This window comes from Panthera tigris, chromosome C1 (genome assembly GCF_018350195.1).
Source record: "Panthera tigris isolate Pti1 chromosome C1, P.tigris_Pti1_mat1.1, whole genome shotgun sequence".
NCBI classification, from domain to species: domain Eukaryota; kingdom Metazoa; phylum Chordata; class Mammalia; order Carnivora; family Felidae; genus Panthera; species Panthera tigris.
In genome coordinates, this window is record NC_056667.1 from 102211470 (window position 1) to 102229159 (window position 17690).

Here is a 17690-nt window from a genome sequence, read left to right on the forward strand (position 1 = left end):
TGCTAAGAAAACTGGGGTTTGTCCATTGAAGTGTCTTCTTGCTTCAGCCCCGATGCAGGTGCCTGGTCCCCAAGGGCCATCGAGTGGAAACTTGACTTTCCCAAGGCCGGAGGTGCAAGCTTCACAAGCACCGCCACAGTCCAATACCCAGGTGGCCAATTCCGTGCCAGGGCAGCCGGACCAGCAGTTGGCTTGTGGTGACCGCAGAGCCAGGCTCCGCCCCTCCCCCGCCATCAGGAGACTGGCAGCCACGATGGTTTCTGGGAGCCAACGGCCGCTCTTCCAAGGTGAGAGGTGCGGGGGGAGTAGGAAGCTCTAGTCACAGGGTTGTGGGCGGGGGCAGCAATGGGGCCTCTTGCAGGCATGCTTTGCCCAGCTCCAAACTCACAACGCTCCAGCTCCAAAGAGCTTGGGGCTGAGGGTCAGCTCTGCCTGCCCAGGTGCCGGGGTTGCAGCCTCCCGGCTGTTTACTGGCCAAGTTATTCATCATCTCATGTATGTCCCCCTCGGACCCTTCATCTGAAACCATTGAAAATGGGATCTCCATCCCATCAATGCTGGGAGCATGAAGCTACATAATCTCCAGGGGCCCGAGTGAGCAAAATGGCTTGAGAACATCGATGAATCTGTAATACGTAATTCTTGTGTCTTTGTGGTGTCTCAACACTTGGAAAATGGTTCCGTGGCATTGTTTCACGTGTGCTAGAGCTCTTCTTAACTGGCTCCGCTTTCGCTGGACCCCATCTTCCCGGACTCTCTCAGCAAGGCTTGTGGGCCAGTGTTTTCTCTCCTTCAACATCCATCAGGCAGCCAATATTCCCTGTTAGGCACTCACAGTAACAGTGGAAATACTGGCCCCACGACAGTTTCCCATGCATTTGCCTGGTTTCCCTTCCCTGCAACTATAAGGGGCCAGTTTCCTAAAGTTCACACTCTGTTCTCCAATACTTCATCTACTTCCTCTTGTCCCCCCTCATCTCCACGAGCACATCCCCAGCTTCTTTGTCATCAGGATCCGCGTCAGCTCACATTTCATGAAGACCGAGCGTTTCAGCTTTCCCCTGGGTTGTGTCGTCTTTAGCGTCCCACCCTTGGTGTCCCCTCCTGGAGCCTGGGTCTCCTCCTTCAGGCACCGACTTCATCTGTGAAAAGAGGAGACACAGGTCCCAAGTGAGGGGACAAGGGCGCAGCCCTGTCGCCCCGTGGAGATGCTCCAGAGGACGCCTCAGTGGGAGTTCAGGGAAGCACAGCCCTGACAGTTGGCTTAGGACAGGAGGTTCTTACTGTCTTCTCCCTCTTGCCTCTCTGCCACTTCTCCCTGACTCCCGTGGTCCCGGCCCAGACTCTCCTGCTGGCTCAGTCCCTCTCTGTGGCTCACCTTCCACACAGGCCTCAGCAGGAAACAGGGCTCCATGCCAGACTTTTGTCCAAGTAGGGTTTCTTAGTCCATTCAGGCTGTGATAACAAAACTGCCATAGACCTGGTGACTTAGAGCAGAGATTTGTGTCTCCCGTTCTGGAGGCTGAGTAGAACCAAAATCAAACAGTGGCACATTGGGCACCTGGTGGTACCTCCTTCCTGGTGATGTGTGGCCGCCTTCTTGCTCTGTCCTCACAGGGTGGAGGGGTGAGGGAGCTCTGTGGGGTCACTTTCATAGGGCACAGATCCCTTTCATGGGGGGATCTGCCTCCCATAGGCCCACCCCACCCAGCATCACATTGCGAATTGGGTTTCCACAGATGAATTTGGGGGAAGAGAAACTATCGCTCTGGGGCAGGTGGTTTTACTCTGTTTGATTCTCAGCCTGATCTGCCCTGTAATTCTTCCCTGGTGCTTAAAAGGTCACCTGTTTCTTGCCACAACTCTTCTCATCCTTCTCAAATTTGTCTATATTTTCCACTTGCAACTGACCGAAGAGTGTTTAGAACTTTATGCTCGATGTCCCCCAACCCTTAACTGCCCATTTACTCAATTAGATAAGAATGTGCTTATAGACACACATATTTATGTCTTATGTCACACACATTACATATATTCGGTGTTTGTGCTCTGCATAGTGTACATATATATATATATCAAATATTGGGGTGTGTTCTGTAAATTCCCCAGCTTTGGTTTCCCGGTGACTCTCAAAAGGCTTGCCTTCAACTTTGACTCCTCCCTTGAATAGGACAGTCTCTTTTGAGCACCATCTCCTGGCCTTTGTCTGTTCTTCGTCAGAACTGTGTGTTTTGACCAATTCTACTTTTCTCAATTTCACTTTTGGCGCTGGGGGCATGTTGCCCTCCTCGTGCTCTTATCCTTACAGGGTAGCGTGAGAGAGGTCAACAACAGAGGCTGTAATCAAAGCGTGTCCCTCGGCGCCCCTCACACGTGAACTTCCCGATGGCCTTTCTCGTCCTGCCCACCGTCCTTATTCGATGTCAGCGTAGGTAGAGGATTTGGTCACAGGAAGATCATGACTAACAGTGGATCCTGTTGATGTGCTTTTATTTTCAGAGCAGGGTTTGGAAGCTTCCATGGGTGTGAAGAACCCTCCCAAGCTGCAGGGTGACGCTGCTGAGGGCTCGGTGGCCAACCAGTGTGCAGGTCAAGTCTTTGGCCACGTTAACGCTCTGGTGGTGATGAAACAGAAGATGATCAAGAGAAAAGTGCAGTTCGGCGAGGGCAGACTCGCGTGCAGATTCCGTGGCCTTCAAGCTTAGGGCACAGAGGTAATGGCGTCCGTGGCTCTTGGAGTATGGATTCCTGTTGCTCTGTTAGATTATAGCTCCCCCCACCCCAAACTGTTTTTCTCTTCCTCCTTTGGTCCCTCCCCCAGCTGCCGCTGCCTCTGTCTGGTCTTGCCTCTGTCTGGTCCTGCCTCTGTTTGCCACGGGGACTGCCACCCTGGGGGCCCTCCCATCTTCATCAGCTGTGGCATGTGAGCTGTGCTGTGTCCCCACGGGGGCTGTCCTGGGATTCCCTCTCCCATGCCCTCACGGCCGCGGGGAATTAGGCCCCATGGCCCCCCTCAGCAGACCAGCATCATTTACACGTGTCGCCAAACATATGGCACTTTGGCACAAGGCACACACTTTCGTGACTTCTTTGACTTGCTTCCTTGCTTCCCCAGCTCCATGACCTCTTTCTCCAAGAGCATTGTCTTTTTTTTTTTCTTAATTTTTGTTTTAAAGTTATTTATTTTGAGAGAGACAGGGACAGCACGAGTCGGGGAGGGGCAGTGAGAGTGGGAGGGAATCTCAAGCAGGCTCCAGGCTCTGATGTCAGCACAGAGCCAGATGCAGGGCTTGAACCCTCAAACTGTGGGCTCGTGGCCTGAGCCAAAACCAAGAGTCAGATGCTTAACCGACTGAACCACCTAGATGCCCCATCAAGAATATCGTCTTAATGTCTCTTGCACATGGCTTCTCCTCTGGGGTGTTTCTGGGGTCACGACCTAGGACGACACTTACCCCTCAGCTTCTCCATGTGAATAAGAAGTGTTAAAACTGAGGAGAAAGAGCACCCCGACAAAAACTACACGACCACATGGGTCACCTCTGGGACTGCCACACGGCCTGCCTGGGGTCAGGTTTGTCCTCGGCCCCAGGTGAGCAGGCCTGTGATAATGTGTTTGGGGTTTCCAGGACTCAGTGTCCATACCTTGGGACCTCAAGAGAGCTGGCATCAGGTGGACACAGACATGGCACTCTACAGGGACACTGGCCAAACACAGATGCAGAGGCCAGGTTTCCAACCTGCACAGACATGAGATGTTCAGGCATCCACCTGTCTTCCCTTTTCACTGCCGTTACCATGTCTACATGCTCAGCTGGTTCATAAAAGGATCCACCGAAAGGAACTGACTTGAGTCTCTGGCCAGAGCACATTCGCGAGCATTGACTGAATTAACTTTGGGCAGCTGTGTGAAGTCCCCGCGAGATCCAGGGGAACACGAGACAATCTGTGCCTCATACAAGTCCAGCTGAGAACGGGGATTCATGGGAGGGTGTCCGAAGGAAGACCAAAATCTTGAGGGCCGGTATCGTCATGGTGGCAGAGATGAGGACAAGAACACCGTGGTCTGAAACAGAGTAGCTTAGCTAATAGTTCTAAATCACGCTGTCGTGAAAGAAACACTGACTGAGCTTTGAACTCACGTGAATGCCGCCACCCAATACCTTGAGATTTTGATTTCAACATTCTGGGCTGGGGTGTGGGTAACGGGAGATGTTTTAAAGCTCTGCTGGTATGCACCTAGGAATCAGAAGGACTGTGGATCTATAGGATGTTCATAAGCCATATAGAAGGATCCCGTGTGTGTGTCACTCATTTTGTGGACAAGCTGAGTATCAGCCCCTGATGGAGTTGACATTCCTCCCTCAATAGAGCCCAGAGAAAGAAGAGGACAAAGACACATGAATGAATTCGATGAATACTCCCTCTTCTGGATCCAAGTGTCTCACAATTTTTATACTATAGGATGCAGTAAGAAAGAAATGTTGCCTAGAAACCCAGTGTAAGAACAACACTCCCTTCCCTGATTACCAGTAATGGAATTCAGGGCTCTTTTTCCTCCTCGTGCAATGAAAATCACGGTTGACTCTTCACTAAATGCGTTTCCCAGCCTCCTGACAGGTGCACTGCAGATGGAAAGGAAATGTTTTAATCAAATTTTCTCCTCATATAAAACCTCAGTAAAGAAGCTTAGGTCTGCCTCTGCCCTTTGCAGGCCCTCGTTTACATTAGTGTCAACACCGAGAGACTCTCTCCTCAGGGACAGTTTGGGAAACGTGCGAGGAGAACCTAGACGACTAAAAGGAAGGCTCTTCCGTTTTCTCTGCGGAGTTCCGAGTGTCTCCACTGAGAATATTCCTAGACGTTCCCTCAGGTGTATCCTGGCGTGAGGTGCCCTGCAGGGGCTGTTGGGGTCCCTGAGCAAAAAGGGGTGAGGCCCTGGGTACACTCCCCACTCTTTTCGTCATTCCCCTTGGAGTTTCTCCCTTTGGGGTTCTTTTCAGCCCCTTTGGGGCAGGATTTCTGTGCAAAGCCTTAATTCCGTCCAGCCAAGCGGCCAACAGCGTCTACTGCCTACCCGCACCCCCGTATCAGAGGCTTTCGTCTCCCGACCCCCACATGGATGGGAAGGGCCCGAAGCCTGGGTTTCAGTTCCAGGGTGTCAGGCACAGGTCACACGGCTACAGGTGGTCCTTATCAGCCCCTTGGCCCACGGTTCCTCATCTGCACACGGCAGGACTGAACTGGGACATAGTCTGAGGCCCCTGTTGCATCTCACATCCTGGGGCTCGTTCCATAGCCTGGCCTCCCCCTTCAGAAGACCAGGGCAGGGTGAGAAGGGGTGTGTTTGTCTGCAGAGGGCCCCCTCCTTCCTTCAGCAGTCTGTTTCTGAACGTGTGTGACGGGGGCTAAGCACATCCCTCCGTGGGAGACATGAGAAAGCCATCACTTTGCTTCTGATGAAGGGGGTTCCAGGGTGAGGTGGCTGCTGAGGGAGGGATGGTCGGGACCTGGCAACAGCTCAGGGCAGCCTTGAGCTGGGATGCCACCAGGCGCCTGCTGCGGGGAGCACAGGGGTCCCTGCATCCTACAGTGTAGGCTGGATGCAATTGAGGGGGCTATTGCTTCAGACTTGTGGCTCTCACTCTCCCCCTCAGCCTGCCTGCAGACCCCCCTTCAGCTCCTTCTCTGCACGGGGGCTCAGCTCGCCCCTGGCCTGTGTCACCACGGAGCCATCCCTCCAGGCTCAGCCCTCAGTAGGACCTGAACAAAACTCACATTTGATTCCTCTGCCTCTCTCTCACTCTCTGTCTCAGATACCAAGGACTCCAGGAACTAAGAAAAGATACTCCTCATTGAAACGAAACCCCATCATAAAACCCCATCATTCTCCACTTGCTGAAAAGAACTCTAAAGCAGTAAATCAAGCTAAAGCCCAAACAGAACATGCGAGGGATCCTTTGCTGAGAATCGACATCTCGATCACAAGCCACTCTCTGGGATTTTTACTCCAAAAGTCTGGTTTGATGAGAGGAACTCTCGCTCTTCTGACTCCAGTCGTGATAAGTCGCCGAGGCAACCAATGCCCAGACCACACGCCCTTGTGAGACACCTTCGGTCTGGCTCCTCTCCATTCCATCCTGCAGATAAGCGGAGGCTGGAGCAACGTGGCAATAGACCCCATGTCAAACTGGACATTCTGGGCCACCGGCTGGGCTGTGCCAGGAGCAGACAGCATTAACTACGCAGCGTTCTTGCTGAAGAGGCTTAGCCTGAATCTGAGCACGAGGTAGGGATCAGACAACTGCAGAATTTCGACCATCGAACAAGACATCGGGCCTGTCTTTCTTCAAACAGCCAGTGTCCACAGCACAAATAAGACAACAAAAAGGAGAAGAGATATCTTGGGTTCCAAAGGACTCAGAAGATTCTGCTATCGTAATTGTGTAGTCCTTTCGAACCCCAAACATCTCCTCACCTTTCTGTGGCTGTCTCTGGTGGTGGTGATGCTTCCTTGTCTATAGGGGACAGGCCAGATGTCTGGCTTGATGGTCTACATCCTGAAGGTGTCTGATCACTTCCTCCTGATTAAATTCAGGCTAACCCTTTTCCCGGGGCGTTCCCTAGTTAATGCTGTGTGTGTCCCAGCTCCGCCCACCCAGAGACCCAGAGCGTCCAGTCTGCCATCACCATCATTGTGAGAGCAGCACTGGTTGCCTTCTATGGGGGGCCTATCAGATCGTTCATGGTCTTCTGTTTGGGTGTGACATCTGAGAATGTGCGAAGATGCTCTCTGTAAAGTCTGTCTCTACAATGTTACCATCTTTTAGTGGTCCCTGCAGTGTGTCACAACCGTATGTTTGTATGTTGGAAAAACTCTAGTTGTATCATCCTTGTGTATGTGTATTTGCTGGCATTGTGCTGTGGAAAAGAACACTCCCTCCCCGTTCTATATCATTAAAGTGTTTATTTTGACAATCACTGGGGACTGGTGAATTACGTTTCCTTCAGGGCTCCAATCCATCACCATCGTGATGTAAATGTTCTTGGTTCTCTTCTGGTATTTACTGCTGAGTCTCTGTATCTTTTAGGCTATATTTCTTTCCCCTACGGGCAAGAGTACATATGTGTGTCTGGATGTGCATTAAAATATATTGCCTTGCTTTGTATGTTTGGTCGGGATGTAGACTGTAAATTGGTTTTCTCTCCATGGGATGTAAATTGGCTTCTTTTGGTGGTGGGGAAGGCGTATGCAGCATCAGAGGTTTTGCTCTTTTTCTCGAAAATCTATTAGTTCTAGGGTGCCTGGGTGGCTCAGTCAGTTAAGCGTCAACCTTTGGCTCAGTTAATGATCTCCCCATTCGTGATTCGAACCTCGATTCGAGGCGTCTACTGCCAGCACAGAGCCTGCTTAGCACAAAGCCCACTTCATATCCTCTGTCCCCCTCCCTCTGGCCTTCCCCCATGCATGTTCTCATTCTCCCTCAAAAATAAACATTAAAGGGGCGCCTGGGTGGCTCAGTCGGTTAAGCGGCCGACTTCGGCTCAGGTCATGATCTCACGGTCCGTGAGTTCGAGCCCCGCGTCAGGCTCTGTGCTGACAGCTCAGAGCCTGGAGCCTGCTTCAGATTCTGTGTCTCCCTCTCTCTCTGACCCTCCCCTGCTCATGCTCTGTCTCTCTCTGTCTCAAAAATAAATAAACGTTAAAAAAAAAATTTAAAAAAAACCAAAACATTAAAAAATAAACAAAATTTATATCTGTGAGGGTGGGTCTTAGCATTGTCTCTTCCCCTCTGTCTCTCCCAGGCATCTGTGACTCCCTCTCTGCTCCTTTCTCAATATCTTTTATTCATTTCCATTCTGTTTGATGCTTTCACTTCTGTACTCAGTGTTTCCTATGATTTGGGACAAATGTTGCCCTTATGAACCTTGTCGATCAGCCTCTTTATCAGAGAATTTCCTTTCTTCAGGGTTTTCCTAGTTCTACTAATTCTGGTTTCTCATTTCTTATTTCTTGCCCATTTCTCTTTTAAGTTGTGGTTTTTTTTAAAGAAGAACTTTTTTTTTTGTTTTTAAATGTTTTACTTATTTTAGAGAGAGTACAGGTGGGGAAGGGCCAGGGAGAAGAAGACAGAGGATCCAAAGCAGGCTCTGTGCTGACAGCTGCGATCCCGATGTGGGGCTTGACTTCGTGAGCCATGATATCATGACCTCAGCCCAAGTCAGACACTCAACTGACTTAGCCAACCCAGGTGCCCCTTGAGTTGTGTGTTTCTTGAGTGACAGTTCATATTCTTCATATCTACAAATGCTTCATTAGGTACATTAAATTCAGGCCAGAATGTCATTTTTTTTAGTTTTCCTGGGTTTTGTGATGGCTGTAAGCTGAAATCTTTGACTGTTTCTGTTTCTGTTACCTTGGAATACATGTCTGCTATGCCACTTTCCCTTTCACGTGTCTGGGCTTTCTGGAAGGAGCAACAAAGTTCCCTGTAGGAACGAGTGAGTGCTTTGAGTGGCTTAGCGGACACCAGTGTCTGGATCCCTCCTTTGGTGCAGTCATTCTAACAGATGTAAAGGTCTGAGGAGAGGCAGGGTGTGCCTTCTGCTCTTAGGATCGTGTCTTCTCCCAGTAGTACCTTTCACATCTACCAGTCGCTTCATTCTTTCTCTTCACCACAAGCCTCCACAGGATGCTACCTTCACCCAGGTCTGCCCCCTTGCAGTGGTGACTGTGCCTCCCCCAGAGCCCCTCCTCTGGCGCTCCACATCTTGCCACCTTCCTACCAATCCCAGGAGCCCAAGCTGTCCTCAGCAGGCCTCAGGCACATTCTGAGCTATCCCCACTCTCTTTCTGCCATCATTCACCTGGGTTCCCTCCTGAAAAGCCCTCCCTGCTGTCCTCTCCTCTAAGTGCATGGGCTATGCTGACCCCTCTGGGGCCTCTGGCTCCCACACCTGGCTCAATGCCAACCAGCTGGAGTCCACAGTATTCTCCGGCCCCTGGCTATTTAGGGGCCAGGTAATGAGCGGTGTTCCTGACTCTCTAGGGTAATCCCTAAGCTTGGAAGTATGTGTTGAGATATTCAGCTGCCCTTATCCTGGGAAGGCCTGTGTGATAAAGATCCTTCTTTCTCAGATGCATTTCCCAGTCTCATTGTTACTTTGAATGAAGGTCTAAGAATGTTCAAAATTATCACTCCTAATTTCCTCATGGCATTTTATTGCTCTTTTCTCAACTACCAGGCAGTATTAAATCTATGCTTACAATACTCATGCACTTGCAGGAGAAAAGGGAAAACATTTTATCAAACTTCTGAAGTACTGCCCAATATAATTAGTTTGGCAGGTGGGGAAAATCCCTGGATAAAAGATGAGTTTGGAATGTAGGTTGTGATTCAGCTGTTTCTCCAAGGCTGGTCCCTGTGCAGGGAGGATGGGGCACGGCAGCACTCCTGCAGCTCCCCTGTGGAAATCACAGCCCACACACACTGTTCCCATGTTCCCACCAGAACCTGCACCAGGGACGGGCTGTGCATAATGGAGACGCTGCCTTCATTCATCTCCGCCCATCCTCATAGCCTCTCATGGCCCAGGCTTAATGCAAGGCCATGTCACACACATCACCCTCCTGAGACGCGTCTTAACCTGTCCCATCCCTGCCCCCATGGAAACCCAGACCTGGCTGTCAGTGTCTCTGACACAGAGCTCTGCAGGGTTACCGGGGTGCCAGGCAGCCAAGTGAAGAGCCACCATGGGACCCCTAGTGAGAACACAAATCGTCTGGGACCTCTCAGCCCTGATCGCTTTTCATGGAGCGTCTCCTGGAGACCTTGAGCTCCTGGAGGGGCTGGATGAGCCCTGGCTCTGCTCACACCACAAAGCGCACTGACAGGGTAGGAGCTGGCACTCCTGCAGGGTCACAGGGGTCTTTGGGGCATCTCACAACTGTTCTCTTTACATTTATAACTGTTTCAAATAATTTGGTACAAAAGCAAAGAGGAAAGGGTGAGCACCATCCCCATTTAGCCCCTGACAGGACCGAGTGGAGAGCAGAGGACAGAGCCTGAGCTGGTGAGGGTCTGATGTCCCACTGCGCACTTGCCGGGGGTCTTGGGAAAGTGGAGTGACCTTGCTGAGTCTCAGCACTCTCTGCTCTCATAGGACATGCACACCTGTGGGGAGTGTCCCTGTGAGGACTGAATGGGTTCCCACACACAGCTTGCTGGTAAGCCCCTTGTGATCAATTTTGTTTTCTGCAAATAAGCTGGAGAAAGAGTTCCATTAAGCAGATTCCTCTCCACAAATGCTCACTCATGTAGCACAGGACAGAAATATAAGCAGAGTAATAACAGGTAATTGTGAGATAAGTCATTCAGGAGGGATTCAGTAGAGCCCTGGAAAAAATCACTGGGATTGATTTCTTGAGCAAATAAATGTCCCTGATATGACAGACCGTCATCACAATATCCTAAGACAGATCTACACACACAGAAAATGTATCCCTTTTCCCAGAGATCCTGGGGAAGGACCTGGCTGCTTCCTAGAGCATTGCTGCAATATTCAGGCTTTTTGCATCTGAAATGCCGAAGGTTATTGGTTTTGAGGAATCAGCCATTGAGATTAAACTGACGATTGGAATCTATACACCATCAAATCAAAATAATCTTCAAAGCTGCAGAGAACCTGGGGCTGTTCATGGGCTCGGGAAGTTCCAGGGCCCTGCCTTGCTGCAGAGAAACATACAACGTATGATAGACGTAGTCCTGTTCTGGTTCTCAGCTGACTTGAGACAAGAAGAAAAGGAAGAGACAGACCAGGTAGAGACAGTGAACCTGGATCGTGACACTTCCTATGATATAGAAAAGGCTTCCCACAGCCTTGGGTGGCCATATGTTCAGAAACATGGTTCAAGGATGGAAATCAGAGCCTGGCAAGAGAGATAAGAGATTAATCCAAAATTTGGAGGTCTGATAGCCACCTCCTGTGCCAGGGGTAGAGAGGTATAGGAGTCTGGCAGGACCAGCTTGAGAGCAGCGATGGGCGGTGGCTCAGACATAAAAGTGCCATGGCTTAGACATGAATCGAACAAAGCTCACTGACTCATGGAATGTCTTATTTCAAACTCAATCCTAGAGCCTGGGTGGAAACTGTCTGTGAGTACATGGTCCACTTCTGCGGATTAAATCTCTTGGTCTGCACAGGGTGTGTGCAACAAAGATTATGGACACTACCTGGGGAACCGGGTGGAGTTTCATCCCTTTTGGAATGGGAGCATTCACAGGCTACATCCAGAGCAGAGCTGAATTCCTGTTCATCTGATGGGAATGTGGCGTCCCTGTAAGGCTGGTAGCAGCCACGCCCTTCTTGGCCAATGGAAGGAGTCAAAACACATTCATTCAGCGTGTCCTGGAGGACTTCCTTCTTTTCAGCTTCCGGAAGCTCCATGCTGTGCCAGGTGGGGCAAGAACGACACAAGATGAAACCAGGAGAATCAGATACCATGGCTTGCTACCTAGCTGGTGTTGATGGGAGGCAAGGGAGTGGTCGCAGAAAGCAAAGTAGCTGTCCCCTTGGAGGGAAAAATCTTTCCTCCTGTATGAGGAGTAGAGAGAGACAGAACAGCAGATACTCTGTGTACTGGCCTCAGAAGCAGGTGACGGAGGAGGAGACTAACCTCTCCCTGTGTGTTAAAGTTATGACTCCCAGGACACAGCAAATAGTGGCTTCAACCCTTCTGCTTACATTGCATTGACTTTCACATGGAGTGTCCAAGTAAATAAAGTTCCTGAGGCCTTATGGACTCTTAGATATTCTGACTACAGGGACCATTTTCTCAACATGTGATATAACATGAATTTATTCTTCAATTTCCACTATCAAAAAACCTGCCAGCATGATGATGCCAAACAGACATAATGCTGATATGCATCTCACCTGGGTCTTACCCACGCAGGAGAGAGAACACCTGATTACAACAATCCCTGGGTTGGGTCAGTTCATGTGTGTCCACTGTCTGTAGGTTACTCAACAGGAGAGAGAGTAAGAAATAGAGACCTACACAACAACCACGTGAACATAGATGATATGTTTCAAAGGGATATTCTGCTATTGCTGAATGGATGGAATAGTTGTATGCAGTACTTTCTGTTTCTCCCTGGATCTAAGGTCTCCAGGTGCCACTAGAAAAATTCATAGCCCAGAAATCCTCAGAGTTACCTGGGGCATATTGGGGGTTGTCCATTTCCTTCCTCAAGACCATTTTGATTTTCTGCAAGTAAGTTCAGAGATAGCAGGTCACATATAGATGTTCTCATCTACAGATAACCAGGGCTACCTGGGAATAGTCATCTTTAGGCTCTCTTTGGGAAGGGTATGTATAACTTCCCTCTGGAGCCCCCAGTGTAATTGGCTTTGCCCTCAGGGGCACCGTAAGTGCACTCATGGAGCTCACCTAATTCAGGTGCCAAGTTGTCTGGATAAGCAGATTTGTTATAGAAGAGAGAAATGAATGGGGTACATAGAGGAGCAAAACAGAGGTACTATTTTATTGTTTCTAAGAGTATAAAAGTCATTGTGTTCATCAACCACGAGGAATCAGAAAGCAAGGAATTTAGCCCCAGGCCCCTTCCTTCTCATAAACTTGCTTTGCTCCCTCCTACTTTAGTTCTTGATCTACAATTTGAGGATAAAATTGCCCACTTCTACAATTGTAGGAACATGGGCAATATTTACATTATTTTTGATGAGAAGAAAGAATATTGAAATCTGGAAAGCATTTAACTTAGAGGAGATGGGTCATCACTGGTCATTATGGAGAGGATGACCCTGTAAGACTTAGGGAAGTTGCCTCTGTTTCTCCAGCTGGCCAAGACATAGTGGGTAGTAGCTACAGATACCAGCCATTTCCTCTGGAGACCTTGGCAGTGTTGACTGGTTTGGACCAACATAGAACCAGGTGTTTGTTGTATCCCAGGAGGCTGAAATCTGGCTGAGGCCCTGGGTCATTGGGCAGGACAGGTCACCCAGCTGTTGGAAAACACACAGGCAGACCAGGACAATCACCGAGGTCATCGCCAAGCAGCTTTGGCCATTTCCTCCAAGGAACCCACCACCACTACACTTCTCATGACTTCCTGTTGACTAGACTGAGAGCCCCAGGACAGTTGGGAGAATGTGTTATTCACCACTGTATTCGAGGTTCCTAGCACAGAGCCAAGCACTGAGGAGGCCCTCAGGGACTTCCTTTCACTGATCAAATACAAGTTGCTGCCAATCTCTGACCATCTCAACTCCATTCCAGTCACAAATGTCCAGTCAGGGGTCCCCTGCTTTCTCCCAAGAGGTAGCGAATCCCCTCCCTCAGAGAGGAACCTGCCCTACCCTCTCCATGTCCCAGGACACTGCCCTGTGGTGAGCTCTGATGAAGACGGGGTTCTCCTCGGGGATTCCTCTCAATGGCTCACTCTGTCATTGGGAAGAGATGTCCTGGGCCTGGCCCCCACTCCAATCCTCTGCTCTGCCACAACACCCCAGTGTAGGAGAGCTACCACATTGTGTTTGCATCGTTCTCCCACTGCTTTGTCTTCCTCGGGAAATCGTATTGATTTCCAAGTTCTGAACACAGCCTCAGGAAAATGAAGCACTCAACCAACAGTCAAGAAAACCACTGGTCAACAGATATTATGTGTAAAGCCTTCCACATTCCTGACCAGAAATTCAGAAGAATATTATTAGTATTACGACTTCAGATGCAAGGGTCCCCTGCCCTGGCCCCTCCTCCCCTTAGGGCAAAACGATTTGTGGTAAGAGTGGACATCTCCAAATCTGATCCAAACGCCATTGATCCCTCCAAACCCACACTTCCTTGGAGACCATCCACTGTCAGGGCAGCTCCAACGTCGAAGCTCGGGGACTGGGGCAGAGCCTCATGGTCACACCATCCTACCCTTAGAAACGGTGCTTCCCGGCAGTGCAAACCAACCCCCGTCCTTCCTGTGGGGCTCCCTGGCGGGTGCACCGTTCACTGTGGAGTGCGTTACACCCCCAGTCCTCACTGCTCGCCTCAGGCTGCTCCTTGCAGGGTTGGATGCTACTGTACGCGTTCCTGAGTTTCTCCAGATTGTTCTGAGCTCCACTTGCCCGTATTCTCAGGTCCTTGGGCAACCACCGTTCCACCATTACCTTGTCCTTCTCTGGGTCATTCTCATGCTCCACACCTGCTGATTTTCTGTCTTCCATCGGCTCCCTCGGTCCTCTGTTTCTAGTGTGGGCTCAGCCGGGCTCCTGCAAGAGACACACAGACAAGGGACCAAGTCAGGTCTCAGCTGCAGTCCCCAGGACATGTTTAACAGGCACCTCAGTCCCTCGTGCTCTCAGAGAGATGGAGCAGCAAGGGACTTTGGAGAAGTTGAATGACAACCTTATCTTACAGACAAGGAAACTGAGGCCCAGAGAGATGAGGAGATTTTCCCAAACTCCCTCATCACTTGATGGCAGCAGACACACCACACAGGCCTTGGCTACAAGCTTTCCTGTGGAGTCATACCCTCCAAGAACCCACATCTGAAATTCAGGGGACACTGAAATTAAAAGTTCAACTTAAAGGGGCATCTGGGTGGCCCAGGTGGTTAAGGGTCCAACTTCTGGTTTCAGCTCAGGTCATGATCTCATGGTTTGTGAGTTTGGGCCCCACATCTGGATCTGTGCTGACAGCTTGGAGCCTGCTTGGGATTCTCTCTCTCCCCATCTCTCTCTGCCCCTCACCTGCTCATGCTCTCTCTCTCAAAATAATTAAATAAAAGTTTTAAAAAATGTTTTAAAAGCTCAACTTAAAAATAAATTAATTAGTAAATTTCAGAGGACTTTGGATCAAATGTAGATATTTCCACTGTTAAATATACCAGAAGGGCCTTTCTGGGGACAAATCTTTTATCCCAGTTCTATAGTTCTGTTATTTATATTCACTTTAGTTTTTTTTTAAATGTTTATTTATTCATTTTTGAGAGAGAGCACAAGCGAGGGAGGGGCATAGAGAAAGAAGGAGACAGAGAATTCCAAGAAGGGTTCAGGCTCTGAGCTGTGAGCACAGGGCCCGACATGGGGAGCCTGATGGGGGGAGCCAGACGCAGGGCTTGAACCCACGAGCCGTGAGATCATGACCTAAGTCAAAGTTGTATGCTCAAGTGACTGAGCCACCCAGATACCCCTATATTCTCTTTTAAATCACTGACTCATAGATTAGGATCACAGAACACAAAAAGTATTAAATAATACTTATCATAATCACAAATAAAATGTACTTATGTGATTATCTATAAGAAACTGGCTCCTGGGGTGCCTGGGTGGCTCAGTCAGTTAAGCCCCTGACTCTTGATTTAGGCTCAGGTAATGATCTCATTTTTCTTGAGACCAAGCCCCGAGCTAGGCTCTGTGCTGACAGTGAGGGGCCTGCTTGAGATTCTCTCTCTCCCTCTCTCTCATATGCACACTCATATGCACACATGTATGAGAGCTTTCTCTCTCTCTCTCTCAAACATTAAAAAGTATCCAGATATATATATATATATATATATATATCTAAAGATAGATAGATAGATAGATCTGGCTCTTGTGCGGTTTTATTTTCCTGACAGCGGGCGCTCTGTCTGCCTTGTTCACCCCATCTCTGCAGTGCCTCCATTAAGAGCCTGCCAGGGAAAACGTTCAGTAAATACTTGTCAAGCTGATAAATAACATTTACCAGGAATAACTACCTTTTAGCGATCTCTAGTTCCAAACACATCCTATCCCGAATCTGTGCCAAAGCAATAAAAGTACAGAATTAAAAAAGCAGTCCAGGATTCTAAAACCAGCTTTACCACACGTCACATACACTTTGGCGGATGATGTAATTATCTCTTTGAGCACCTTTTCCTCGTGTAAAATAGAGAACGTATACTGTAAATAGTTAGAAAACAGCATGAACCACTGGGGTGTTGGATATGAAATGTGACATCATGCAGCAGACAGGGCTCCAGTCCTTGGGCACCAGCTGTGGGGCTGAAGATCACCTACATCAGAGTCACTGTGGTGCTTGTTCAAATCCCATGGGGATAAGAAGCTGCATCTCAGACAAAAATTCCAAGGAGGTTCCTAGGTAAGGAAGAAGCCCATTAGTAAACAATGAGCATAGGATGCAGACTCTGAAAGCCCCAGTGCTCACCAGACTGACTCAGCTTTGAGCAGATCAAGTCCCTCATTCAAGATGGCTTTCAATGGGAAATGGGGACATTTCTGGGAAGTGGGTCCCGCTTCCGTGATCTGAGCTTTTAGCACCTCCACTGCCCTATAGTTTCCTCCTCTGTTCCATTCGCTGGGGGATGTCAGCCCTCATGGGGGTCATTTCTTTATGAAGACCTCTGTCCTTCTATTCTCTTCCTGGAGGAGATGGCAGAGATCAGTTCTGGGACCCCACAGATCTAGCCTTCCTCCTAAGCCACCTGGGTAAGTGGAAACAATCATGAGAGATGGAAATCCGATCAGGGAATTGGACCCCAGAGGAGGGAGATGGTGAGGGCAGCCCCTCATGAGAGACAGAGCCAACATTTCGTCTACGAAATCACATCACAGCAAGCTGATGCCTGGATTTCAGACTTGGGAGATTCTGAGCACAGAACCCACACACATTATTCTAGACTTCGGAATCTACAGGACTGTGATATAACAAATGTATGTTGTTTTAAACCACTCTTTCTGTAATCTGCTCACATGCATCAGTAACCAACTAATTCAGACGTCTATCTCTATATCTCTACTTTCCTGATTTTTTTAATTTTCAGAAACATGTATGCTAATTCCTATAAGAGAAAAAAATCAAAGAAGTGCAGTAAAAATCTTATGCTCACTTTCACATGACTCTTCCCAAGCCCTTTTAAAATAAAGGACACTGTGAAGGGCATTTCAGGTGCTGGAGAAATGTCTCTCCAATGTTACCAACCAAACTTTTTTTTTTTTAATTTTTTTTTAACATTTATTTATTTTTGAGACAGAGAGAGACAGAGCATGAACGGGGGAGGATCAGAGAGAGAGGGAGACACAGAATCTGAAACAGGCTCCAGGCTCTGAGCAGTCAGCACAGAGCCCGACGCGGGGCTCGAACTCACATACCGCGAGATCGTGACCTGAGCCGAAGTCGGACGCCCAACCGACTGAGCCACCCAGGCGCCCCGCCAACCAAACTTCTTTACGAATAAAGATGGTATAATACTTAGCTTCAGGTAACATTATCTGTGATTTCAGCATTTATCACCATTTCTGCAGCACATAGTTTTTGTTGTTATTGTTGTTTTGTTTTGCTTTTTCAGTTCTTGTTCTCCTGATCTACCAGACAAGATTTTATAGCAAGTACCACTTACTCGCACAGGCAAACCATTTCAAGGAGAGCAGTAGAACAGCTAATAGGTTAAGTTCCCCCAAACAAAGTCCCTATGATGCAATCTCTCTTCTAGTTATCACCAAAGAAAATGATCCATTGTATAAAGTCCCAATATAATAAACATTTAAATTTAATGATGTCTGTTTTCCAAATTGTTCTTGTGTTTAGGTATAGGCATGGTGAGTAGGGATTAGGGACTGACTGCAAAGAGGCTGGAGGGGATTTGGGGAGGCAAAGAAATTGTTCTAAAACTGGACTCTGGTGACAGACAACC

General features: G+C 48.8%; 1 protein-coding gene across 1 annotated transcript in view; it reads left to right on the plus strand.

Moving 5' to 3' along the window:
* The window catches only part of LOC102968017 (neuroblastoma breakpoint family member 6-like), a 32710-nt gene extending 25729 nt beyond the window's left edge, over positions 1 to 6981 (plus strand). The window contains 3 exon segments of the mRNA XM_042993922.1: positions 48 to 287; positions 2500 to 2714; positions 5817 to 6981. Coding sequence (XP_042849856.1) covers positions 48 to 287; positions 2500 to 2705 — 446 coding nt within the window. The 3' untranslated portion in view covers positions 2706 to 2714; positions 5817 to 6981.
* Positions 6982 to 17690: the final 10709 nt, after the last annotated feature.